General features: G+C 41.0%; 1 protein-coding gene across 1 annotated transcript in view; it reads right to left on the bottom strand.

Annotated features, from left to right (window-relative positions):
- ntn4 (netrin 4) overlaps positions 1-8,440 on the bottom strand; it is a 29,126-nt gene extending 20,686 nt beyond the window's left edge. Inside the window, exons 1-2 of the mRNA XM_042403524.1 lie at positions 7,883-8,440; positions 5,660-6,213 (exon numbers count right to left, since the gene is read on the bottom strand). Coding sequence (XP_042259458.1) covers positions 5,660-6,213; positions 7,883-7,928 — 600 coding nt within the window. The 5' untranslated portion in view covers positions 7,929-8,440. The remainder of the gene's footprint in view (positions 1-5,659; positions 6,214-7,882) is intronic.
- Positions 8,441-13,252: the final 4,812 nt, after the last annotated feature.

Here is a 13,252-nt window from a genome sequence, read left to right as displayed (position 1 = left end):
CTGTAAAACAGATGGTTGCTGGAGCGTGCCACTCACTGAGCCATCACTAGTCTTTGTCTCTCAGTTTCATACAGAAAATGTTTCTTCTTAATTATCCAGCAAATTTGGTTTGTGAATAAATTTGAGACTGGAAACAAGCCGTACAGGTGCAGAATCATGTGTAGCTTTATATAGTTTAAATAGTTCATTAGATTTGGGAGTTTTAAGAGGCAGGAAGTCAGGATCACTCTATTAGATTATTGCTTCAAGCTATAAATTTAAATCATTTCTCAGGGGATGTTTTCCGGGAAAAATTTGCAGGCACATCAGTAGCCAGTTATATCAAATCAGACTCCAGGTTTCTTCAAATAGAAATGAACTGAAACTCACTATAAAGCTCCATAAAGCCGAAGGGAGCTGTTAATTCTCTGTAGGTTCATCACTACAAGCAACATCTCTGACACTACACGTCATTTGAAACCTTATCAATAAGAAAAATATCAATTATAGCTGTTTTTATAGTACAAAGAGGACATTCAAGGTTCTTCCCACTGCAGCCCCACTTCATGATTTAGAGGGATCAGGCGAGTTTATTCAGTGACACAATTGGTTTCATTGATGCTGCTCATGTTACTACATCTGTCATGTTAATGGCGTTTATTTTGGTGCCATTTGTGCACAAAACTATGGCCTCACACCCCGTCGTCATTGACTACATCCTCACGTGACCATGAGGGTGCTGGGTGTCCTTGAATGAATGCACCCAACCTTTCTCTCTCTCTCTCTCTTTACCCTGTCTGGTCCAAGACCTTCAAATCGAAGATCCCTTTATAGGCTGCCATCGCCATGGCTACTGCTGCCACTAGCAACCAACACCGCTGCTGTTGTCGGGGTGAAAAAGTTGGTGTCTGCCCCAACTCTCGCTGTGAAACAAAAGTGTGTGTATTTGCAGTGTGTCTCTTCACCAAAGTGTGTGTTGTTGTCACTGACTGGCTGTCATTGATATTATTGGACAAGTATTGTGTGTGTGTATGTGTATGTGAGTGTTTTTGGTGGAAGGTTAGGGGGAGATGCAAGCGAAGCCCCCATGCTGATCCCTCATTGGCTAGATGACTGGCCGAGAGTGTGATGGGAGGAGCACTATTAATTTCCCTGTTGTTGGAAAAGGTCACGGGGTCACGGCATTGTGGTCTGCAATTAAGAGAACACGACAAATAGGACGAGGGGCGCCGGTCCGCGGGAGAGCACGGAGAGCAGGACCAGACAAAGACAGGGACGGAGATGCAGCTTCACATAACTCAGGGCCGGACAAAAGGCCTGCGACAGCACGGCGACACCACAGCAACACCAGTACACACACACACACACACACAGACATACACACATACACATCCACACTGGCCTGCACACAGTAACACATCAGCGTTTTGCATTCCTTAACACAACAAACATTCCACATGAGGCCTTCTTAGAGCTTTTACTACATAATCACATCTCATAGTTTTCATTTGAATGTGGAAACAAAATATTAGTGTTCGCAGATACGCCGACGACACCCATGTTTATGTAACTCTGTGTGCTGCAGAGATGTGAGTCCAGGGATGCCCAAGAGTTTGTAAAATTACAACTGAGAGAAGTTTAACTACCCTAGGAATGTATGTTTATCTTTAATTTTAAAAAAAATGGGTGACATTTGGATCTAAAAAAATAAATTATGGTGAAATTGGATGATGAAAGTACCATTTGAAACAGAAACACTCAAATGTTTGGAGGCACTGCTGTTCATGATCAGCAGCTTATTTGTGTTGTCTTGCCCCTTTTTGTCTTTTCTTTTTCAATTACATGAAGCATTTTCTGAGCTGTGTTTGTCGCAAGAGGAGCTAATTTAATAAACTAATGTGAACATTGTCTCTTGTAGCAGATAAGACAACTTTTGGAAGTTTTGTGAAATAAAATCTGGGAGAAAATTAGTTTGAATGAATCTGCTCCTTTCTAAAAAATCTGGATATTTTTGGATGAAAATCTGTAGAAATCCCCAAATATTAAGCATTAAAAGGTACAGTGTCAAGTTTTTCAGCACTAGTGGCTTTATGAAGCGATGTTTTGATGAGCCAATCCATTTTTTGTTTGTATTCATGCTCTACTAGCATGCACCCAACAGTGCACATGTTCATACATGGATGACACAACACACATTCCTAACAATTTATTGCTATTCCACAACTTCTCCACAGAAAAATAGTGCCACAAAAGGCGGTAAAGACGATGACAGTTGCAAAATGTGGATATAAACTAATTCAAAATGTTCTTTACAAATGTTTTATGAGGAAGAAAATGTATTAATTGGGTTTGTTGGAACACAAAGATTGAAAAAATGCGTTGTGGTGAGAATCACTGAATGTTAACATAAATGTAATTTACAAAGAAACTCCGCAGGGAAACTTTAATTAAACTTTAATTCACTGTAACATTACAAGTAGAGAATACAAAGCGTCAACTATTATTAATCTACCTTCCATCACTACTGTATAACTGCTGTGTGTCTAGTGTGGGAGTCTAAAAACATCTGCCCTACAGAGGATATTAATCATTACCATCATGATGGAGGTTGGAAACATCAGAGACACAATGGAGGTGCAGAGTTGAAACCACACGGGTGAAAAAGTTCAAAAATATGTAACAAGTAAAAATATGTAACAGGCTAAATGAGCCATATTTGAATTTAGTCTCACTGAGGCCTGAGGCAGTGGGCTCACTATGGGCCATGTGTTCACTCATAATCGTTCTTCCTGTTTCAGGCTGAAAACTAAAGTAAGTCTGGCTTTAACAGCCCTAATTCCATCAAAGCACTGTGGACTGTAATCTGGTAAACAGGCACAATGGGCATTGATGGAAGGAGAAAAACGGAGAGAGAAACAGAGAGGGGGGATGGGTGTCTAGCCAACAGTACCGACATCCATCAGAGCAACGGCACTTCCTTCCCAGCAGACAGACGGAGAGCCGACTGTATGTGTTTATTTGAAAGGGCATGGATGTGTGTGTGTGTGTGTGTGTGTGTGTGTGCTCGAGGAAAAAAGAGAGAGAATATGTGTGCTGCCCTCGCTCCCTTCCCTAAGGAGGTCAGTCTCTACAACAAACACTCACATTCTTTCAGCCCAGCTGACCTCATAAATAAGACAAGGAGCCCTGCATACTCACTCACACACACACACACACACACACACACACACACACACACACACACTCACTACCTTTTCCCCACATTACAGGTGAACATGAAAAGCTTTCAGCGCAAGAGATGACATGCTTTCATGTTTGCGGGAGAAAGAAGACAGGTAGAAAGCTGAGAATACCTGCTCCCTGTAATCCCCCCTCCTCCTCCTCCTCCTCCTCCTCCTCTTCACCCCACCACCCCAAACCTTCGCTGCTATCCATCACAGCTCCCATCATCTGATCACGGAAAGCTCAGACGCTCACATGCAACCCAACATGCTTTGATACACGCTACAAAAATGCACGTGAAACACACTCGGCCAACAGCGATCCCACACATGCACGCATGCAAACGTGAAATCGAGTTATCAGTCAGGTGATGCACCTTTTGTTTACTCTGCTTAAATAATTCAGTACATATTGTTAATGCAAAGATATTTTGACAACTTAAGTTTTTAGTCTTTTAATATATTTGTTATAGTGTGCAGGGTAATCTTTCCTAAAATGAGCAAATCTGCCTTTTTATGAGGCACAGAGCTGACCCCTTTATTAGGCTTTGGGATGTACCTTCATAGTTCAAGTTGCCAGTTTTGATCAGTCAATTAATTTTTTACTCTGTATATTGTGAAAAATGTCAATCACAAGTTGGACCAAGAGTCCCAAACACAAAGATATCCAATTTACAATGATATAAAAGAGAGGAAAAACAGCAAATCCTCATATTTGAGAAGCAGAGAGAAGCAAATGTTTGATATTTTTGCTTAATAAATGACAAACAGTTATGAAAATTGCTTTGGTGTCATTTTTGTTTAAAAAAACAAATTATTGGTCTTCTGATAAATGATTTTCATTGACAATCTTTTGATGGATGATTGTGGTTATGAAACGATTAGAGGTTCATGGTAATGTTGATACAACTCCATCTTCTGATGGAAAAGCTCTGGAATTTTTTGTCAAAATAAGATTTCCAAAGCCAAAACTGAATCTTAAGAGGTTACATGCTCTTCATATTTGTGCATTAAACAAAGAGGAGGTGAGTTATTGTAGCCAAAAAACACTAAAACTCACACTTAAAAACCCTAAAAAATACCATGTTTTAATCACCTTTTGCAGGCCACAGACAGTAAAACTGTCAGCATAAGTGATGTACAATCACAACAATACACAGAGGCAGAAAAAGTGTGAACAGCTGAGCAGCTGCAGCAGCAGCTGTAGCAGGTCTGTCAGAGCACCACTTGACCTCTTTTGACCTCTGGGTCACTGGTGGAAGGGTTGGAGAACAAAGGTTGTGCTCCTAGCACAGGTGGTTGAGTTGTACAGAAACCAACATGCGAAGCTTAGAGTCGGAGAGAGAATAAAAGGAAAATAAGTTGCTATTTTCACACCTTCATGGACAAAAAATAGAGAAGAAATCATGTCGTAAATGCACAAAAAGTGCTGGTTTCTTTCTCAAGCACAAACACAGACGTGCAAACATACACACATATAGAGAAACACAGCAGGAATACATATAGAAAGATTTATGTTACAGCAGCAGAATAAGGCCATAAAAGCTGTCAGGAATACTTGGAGGGAGTCGTAACAGGGAGAGCCCATCAAAGAGGGCGTAAACACACATTACATATGAGAGCACCGCAGGGAGCCCAGAGCTTCACCACGCTTGGCATGCGCCTCCACACACATCTGCAGAGCAGCTCCTGACACACACTGCTTCAATTAAACATCAATGGGCTTCAGGAAGCCCTCTCGTGCTACAGTCAAAGTACGCCTATTAAACACTCACTCATGCACATACACACACTCACAGTGCTACCCCCACCTGGTTGCTCAGTGTGCTAAGTACGTCGTATGACTCTCGCATGTTGCGTGACTTACTGCAGAGAGAACTGAATTTGTTCCAGCAGGAGGGGTGATGATAGAGAGGGTGCACTTTAAATCATCTGTTTAGAAAAGAATGAGCATCCATCTTGCTGTCCGGTAGCATGGTTTACCTGCCATACATTGCGTGTACAGTATGATATGACATCATTTGCAATTTGTAGCACAGCGGGAGAAGTGGTTGCCTACTACTGAACAGGAAACTCCTCTGGTTGGCCCCTCCAGCAATTCACTGCAGATGTGTATCTGCCCTCCTTTCCACCTGCATTAACCTGCTTTCTGAGGGATCTGACTGTGTTTGGATTGAGGTAAAAATGTATAATATCCAGATGGGAATGTGACTAAAATAAATCGGATCATGGCACCTCTAGAAGGTTACACGCCCCTTCACAGCTCATTGTTTGGGAAAGTGGTGAAGAAAATCTGCTGTTGCAAGTTTAAGTATTATAACTTTAAAGAGTTTCTTGTGAAGAAGGTGGGAAGATTTTAAAGCTCTTTGACACAAATTTGTGATTTTGATAAATAAACTTGACTTTAGACAGACTTTGACATCACACAATCTGGACCAGACACACAGCTTCCACCTCACCTCTCCACGGTTGCAGGGATAAGCCCCTGAATATTTGGAGGTGCAGGTGGCTCCATCCCGGCCCGCGCCCGCCTTTCCCTCCTCCAGCCCGAAGGCGGCGCTGCAGTTACTGGCGTAGTACTGCAGCATCTTCCACGTTCGCCCAAAGTCCTGCGAGCGCTCCAGGGTCATGGCTGCAGGCCGTGGCGAGCGAAACACTATGATGAGATGCGTGAAGTAGAACTCGGCCTCCAGGTCCAGCTGCACCGTCTCGGACTCCACCCCCTCAGCTGACTGCCACCAGGTGTTGGGGTGACGGAAGGAGGAGTCGGACATGGCGCTGGCCAGGTGGGACATGAGGGGCAGGCCGGCGTTGCACTTAGCACACTTGGCTGAACCGCAGGCCAGATTGGCGTTGGGGTCGGCGTAGGAGCAGTAGAGCTCGGTGCCGTTGTTACCGCAGACGGTCTGGGTGAGGACGCGGCGGCCCAGAGCCAAGTTGCCCATGCGGGGGTTACAGGCCCGGCTTTCACAGCGAGGGGCCACACCTGCGCGAAACACGTCCCCCGACAGGCCTGAATGAATGGATGGAAAGAAAGAAAAAAAAAAGAGAAGTTTACACAAGTACTTTGGCAAATATGGGGTGAGGTGACATAACGGCTTTGTAGAGAAAACAAGAAAAAAAAAAAAAAAGAGTGAAAGTGTGGGTGCGGCAAGGTGTGGCACTCAGGATGCCTCAGCTTAAAGGGTCAGTTCATCCAAATCACTCATCTCTACTGGAATCTAGCCAGGCAGATGGTTTTGATTTGCCCATATTTTGTCTCTGAGATGTCTGTCTTCAACGGAGGTGAATTCAATTTAACTTCTGGTGTTCACAGAATTTCTTTTTATATATTCAATAGCAACATATCTTTCCAGACACAGCACCCTGGTTACTCTAGATAAACCTCAGACCTCACAGTTTTCTTTTGGACTACTCCTCTGATAGAAAGGAAGAAGTGTCAGACAAGAATATCATAAAATCTAGACAAATAAAATACACCAGAGGATAATTTTGTGACTTATGTCTAATAATTGGCCATATTAACCAATAAATGATAACTTGTTAGAGAGAAATGATTGACTTTCTATGCAGGTTTAGAAGTTCTGGAGATGTTTAGATGTTCCAATTCTGTGAACTTTAGTGAACCGAAACACCTGAGTTATAGTAACAGGATGTTAGTGAGAGTGAGTGGGTGAGCTGTGAATAAGAGTGACTCACTGTGTGTGTGCATGTGTGTGTGTGTGTGTGTGTGTGTGTGTGTGTGTGTGTGTGTACACAAGTCAAGTGATTTACCTCGATCGGAAATGTTATGCAAAAAAGGATAATAGAGGCATTGTGCACCTGCCTGCCACAGACTGCAGCCAGCGTGGACTCTGACACAGATAAAGTTTGGCAGCTCTGGGAAGATGAGCAGCATTCAGACGCCTTCCAGACGCTTTGCAACCGCCTCAGGGCCACAGTGTCATCTTCCACTGTGGATTTATTATCTTAAACCTGGAGCTCTATTTCTTTTTTCACGTCAAAGACCTCACAGATGGACTCATATTAAACCACTGGGCCTTAATTATGAGGTTTTGTACTAAGGAGCTTTTTCTGATGGTTTTCTCTTTTTGTTAGACTGGAGTTCATGCTGAATTACATAACTGTCTGTAGGTGGGTAGGTCACACTAGGAAGACTGTAACATTTCATGTAATTTGTAATCACTCACCCATTGTGCTAATTACAAGGGAGTAAACAAGTGATTAAGATAGTACAGTAATGTTAAATTAGGATATATTCAATTTAACAGGAACTTTGATACACCTAATTTGGAAACTACTCATCTAAATATAAATTCAAATACAAACCACGACTCTTACAATGTTTTTTAAATACCAAACCTCCATTAAAATCTGTGGCAGTGAACAACAATGAGACTCAGACATGTTCCCTGTTGTTCTGTTCATCCATGAGGTTAATATGAACACTGGAGCTTGATAATTAAGTGTATTATCGTATGATAAACTTCCAGCTTTTAATATAAGCGGCCTCGTGTGTCAGGAATCTGTAACAAACGCTCTTCTAGGCAGATATTAAATTGCATAATAATTCAGGCGAGTTCTGCACTGCTGCACTTGTCCCTGAGGTGGAGGATCAGCGACAGTAACTGTGACAATGGGATGTTTACGCATGTGAGTTATAGATGTGAAAACACACTAACCTGCATCTGACAACACGGCCAGACTGATCACAACTAAAACCAACATACTGCAGCTCCTTGTTTCTTGAATAATCCAAAATATGTGAGGAAAACTTGAACCGGAGAATCCGCTGGTGTTATTCAGACATCAAGTATGCAAAGACCTCATCCACAGTGGCTATGGGGGAAAAAACAAAAAAAACAACAAGTGCGCAGGTTCAAATCCAGTGTGGACTTTCTCTTTCACTCAGCTGCGATCCAATAAGGCAGAAATAACTCTGTCTGAGGAAAAAACATGATCCCGCACGGTGTGTGGTGTCCCGCAGAGAGAGGAGGAGGAGAAGTGAAGTAGTGAAGGAGAGGTGGTGAACGGCTCTGCTCAGCTCGTCTGCTGCTGCTGCTGCTGCTTCGGGACCTGCAGCGTGTTTCATTTCCCTGCAGTGTGAGCCTGCCGCCTGCTCTATCCCCGCACATCTATTTCTAAGGAGCGCAGAGAGAGAGCTTGTGTAGTGACAGCGCCGTGCAGCAGCTCCGCCTCTCCTCCGCCGCTTTTCTCGGACTTAAAGGAACATTCCAGTTTGTGCAAAGCTGGCATGGATGGAGCTCACATCCTGCTCCACAGGGCCGTAATTATAATATATAGCCTGTAGAGGGCCCCCCAATATTGAAATATGCTCAAAATTCCCCCCTCCCCCAATATATTGATATAAGAAAATATGAATTAAAAAAAAGTTCTCTGCTACGACAGGCAGCCACACACACCTGTCTGAAATACTAATTAGCAAATGTAGTCATAATCATAACTAAACTTAAAGGACCAGTGTGTAAGATTTAGGGGGCTCAATTGGCAGAAATGGAATATAATCTTCATAAGTATTATTGTATAATCACCTGAAAATACAAATCATTGTGTTTTTGTTACATTAGAATGAGCCCTTTATATCTACAGAGGGAGCAGGAACCCGCCATGTTGCACTGCCATGTAGAACGGACAAACCAAACACTGGTTCTAGAGAGAGCCTTTTGCGTTTTTTGCAAGTTTCACAGCCAATGACCAAAATGCATCTCGCTTGTTAACCTGCCGAGTTCAAGTTCAAGTTTATTATTTGTCCCAAGTGGGCAGTTTGTACTGCAGCAAGCATAAAAACACATAACAAAACAAAACACAACAATATGCCACAAAAACACACAACAGTTTACATAGACAGTAAGTATCCACCGTAACCCCCCAAAGACATCGGCGGTATTAATGATCGAGGTAGCAACAAGGTAACACCAGCAGCAGTTACTTCCTCCTGACAACAACGTTTATGGGAATTCATAGGGATGAAGGAATTTATGCACCCATATTCTGTGGCCATAAGGGCACTAAAATGTAGGCCAGATGGTCACGGCTTGTACTCTGAACACTTTCTAATCGAATTCTCATAGCTTTATTAAGCACATGCTTTTTGAATATATGATTCAAACTACTGAACTGTAGCCTACTCCCACTATCTTACTTGCCACCTTCACGATCTTATCAAGGGCATTCCTCTCTTTGGTACCAAGGTTGCCATACCAGCAGATAATAGAAAATGAGATAACAGACGCAATAAAAGCTCTATAGAAACGGTGTCATTAGAGTCTTATCAATCTGGAATTTAGTAAGTTTCCTTAAGCAAAAAAGGCGTTGCTGACCTTTCTGACATTTCAACATTTCAACATTTCAGTATTTGAATCAAATTTCAGGTGGTTGTCAATCATGTTGCCCAGGTATTTATAATTGTTCACCATATCCACTGCCTGACCTCTGACAACACTGCTCTGGCGAGTCTATACACATATCTTTTGCTTTAGAGATATTAAGTTGTAGAAATGCATTTTCACACCAAGAAACAAAATCGTCAACAACTGGGCCATGACCAGCTTCATTATCACCAAGAAGGCTAACAATTACAGAGTCGTCAGCAAACTTAACAACGTGTCTGTTGGCATAATGGCTGCGACGGTCGTTTGTGTATAAAACGTACAAGAGAGGGGAGAGAACGCAACCCTGAGGCGAGCCGGCGGTCTCTTAGCCCTATAAGCAAAAGCAAAAGGGTCCAGAAGGCACTCAGTTTTAGCTAAGATCTCTCCTTTAACTAGTTTTTCAAATGATTTCATAACCAAGGGAAGTTAAGGCAACAGGCCTGGGGTCATTGAGGGCTTTAGGGTGGTTACCCTTAGCAACCAAGATGAACGCTCTCATAAAGATAGTACCCTCTGCTGAGTGTGTGACAGTTGAAAGATGAAAATAGGACCTCTGCACATACTATAAGCAGACGTCTACCTACATTATCTTGGCCTGGACTCCTCCTGGTTCTACAACCTTTAAAACACTTGATCACACTGTGCTCATCAAAGGAGGGATTAAAGGTCTGATTTGTAGCCGTTAAGCTCTATATTACTCCTGCTACCTTTCTTGAGCCCTGCAATAGTTTTCATGCGGTGCCCAGATTGTTCATCCTGAGCTGTGTCTTAATTTTGTCCTTATGCTTCCTTTTACCGGCCAATTAATTTCTTTTTGCAGATTTGCGCAGTTCCAAGATGTTCCCTTTTCTAAATTACCTTTTCTTTTTGTACAGTAGCATTTTAAGGGATGTTGATACCCACGGCTTGCTGTTAGGATAGACCTAAACAATTTCTTTCCAGTGAATATTCAGTACCTTGCCTCTTATTGTGTCTGGTTGGGCATGTGACATACTGGTGGAAGTCTCTCAGTGTTTGTGTCAATGTGCAATGGTTCATATCACCGAGAATGATGTTAAGGGCACCAGGAGATGTTGTTTGAAGCCTCAGTGTTAATTGGTGGATAAGTTCACAGGCATTACTTTCATTTGCTCTCAGATGTATGTACACAAGAGTGAAAAATATCTGAGGAAATTCCCAAGGCAATTAATGAGGACGTAATGAAACTGAAAGTAGTTCAAGATCAGCAGAATATAAGTTATCTCTGACAATAATAGATTAACACCAACATTCATTAACATAGAGGCAACCCCCCTTACAGTCATAGATGACTAAAGAAACCAGAAAATATTCACATTTTAGAAGTTGGAATTAGAGAATTTGGACATTTTTTTCCCTAAAAAAAGACCCAAAGGAATTAATCGCTTTTCAAAATAGTTGATTAATTTAACAGTAGTCAACTAATCGATTAATCCACTAATCATTGCACCTCTAGTCGGGACTAAACAAAACATTTCAGGTTGCATCTTAAACTTTGGGTAACAGGGATTGATATTTTTTACCATTTTCTGGAATTGTATACACCAAACAACTAATGATTAATCAAAAAAATAATCAACAGATTAATCGGTAATGAAAATATTTGCCAGCTGCAGCTCTAGGAGGAAATATTCAAACATTTTATTTGAGTAAAATATTAGATTGCAACAATTTTCATTACAAGTAAAAGTCCTGCATTTAAAATATTCCCTAAATAAAATAAACAATTTAAATATTATCAGCTGAATTAAAGCAGCTGTAATCAATATTTTATATGTATCAAATGTGATGTGTGATGTCAGAGTTGTTGATCGTAATGATGAAAACAAACTGAGTGTTTTTTCGTCAGAGGTCAAAAGCTAAAAATGTTGAGAAGCACCAACCCTGCCAATACATTACATTTTATAAGTGTATCATATGTTTTTTTTTATTTAAAATGCTACATAACTAGTAAATACAGCTGTCAAATAACTGTAGTGGAGTAAAAAAGTACAACCTTTCCTCTGAAATGTAGCAGAGATGAAGTATACAGGAGGATATCGCTCACTGCAGGTTTTGTGTGACTACTAAGTTTTATGAATGTATGCTTGTGTTTAATACCACTAGGTGGCAGCAGAGCACCGTTGACGACAAACCTGTGAGCATCAAATCACGTTTTTTCCCTCCTGAACAAGTCCTGAACTCCACACAACAGTGACATGAGGAAGAGCTGCTACAAAATGTAAAATTTCCTCACTGACACTCAACCATCAACAAACCTCTGTTTATTAGTTGACATACTATTGTAAAACAGTTTACATTCATTTTGATTAGAAAAGGATGGATCAGACATACATTAAACTTCTTTCCCAAGCAGCCAGAGTCAGACTTTAATGTATAAAATACATCAGGAGAAGCTCCTCACATTGAACCACTAGCAGGAGACAAACAGCCATGAAATGTAACTCATTTTTAGAGAGATTTTGACCATCCTAATATTCAATTTGGATATGGGTTGCAACTACCGATTACTCACTTTATCGATTAATCTATTGACTATTTTCACAATGAATCGATTAGTTGTTCCCAACCTAGGGGTTGGGCCCCTCCAACGAGCCACAAGATAAGATCTGAGGGGTTGTGAGATGATGAACGGGAGAGGAAAGAAGAAAAAACGAAGAAAAAATTCAGATCTTTGGACTCTTCTCTAATCTTTGCTTCTTTTGTGAAAGATCGGAAATATTAGACATCTGAAAAATGACAAAGATCTCCAAGACACAGCTTTTTTTTAGGGTTGAAAGCCAAAAATGATGGGAACACTTGTATAATCTTTTAGCAACATGTTGCATCTTATAACCTTATCATTTGTTTCTATATGTGACATCTTCTCTGACAAGTAACAAATAACTATAGCTGTAAAATAAATGGAATACAAGTACAATATTTCCTTCTGAGATTTGGCATAATGGAAGTATTTCAGTTGTACTTAAGATACAATACTTGAGTAAATGTTCTTTGTCATTTAGCATCAAATCTGACTTACAGTTTTGAAATATGATTAAAACATGCATGTTGATATTTCACAGCATTCTTAATCAGAAAACTCATTTGCAATGAGCAACAAAGTGTCGAGATGCATGAGGAATATTTCAGAAAAACAAATTTGAAAAAAGAAAACCAAGTAGCTATACAAACAACTAATGATACAAACATGAAGAAGGCTGCAGCAGAAGGTTATACAACTTGTAGGAGTTAATCATTTACACTCACGCAGAGCTACACTGTCTGTCTATCTCCCTGCTCAGCACACACTCACACCCACATTGTCATCATACCGTATCTGACACGCTGACTGACTGACGGATTAGTTAATTACACAGAAGGCAACTCAAAAGGAGCGAGAGAAGAAAAAAAAAAATAGGCTAAATGATGTAAGGACACAAGTATTTCAAACATGCAAGGAAAAGCTCTAGTGCAATTTCTGAGGAATTTACAGTCAGAACCCAACCCTTTACTGTAGGAAGTTAGATGTTAGGTTTATTTAAAGTATCAGGTTCGAACTTGTCAGATGCTTTAGTAGCAGATGAACACTTTAGAGCAGAGAAATGAGGGAAATCTTCAGACTGTTTGTGCCCGGAGAGAAAAAAGCTGCCCAGACAGAGA

This window comes from Thunnus maccoyii, chromosome 23 (assembly GCF_910596095.1).
Source record: "Thunnus maccoyii chromosome 23, fThuMac1.1, whole genome shotgun sequence".
Taxonomy (NCBI): Eukaryota; Metazoa; Chordata; class Actinopteri; order Scombriformes; family Scombridae; genus Thunnus; species Thunnus maccoyii.
This window is presented reverse-complemented; position numbering and strand designations above follow the sequence as displayed.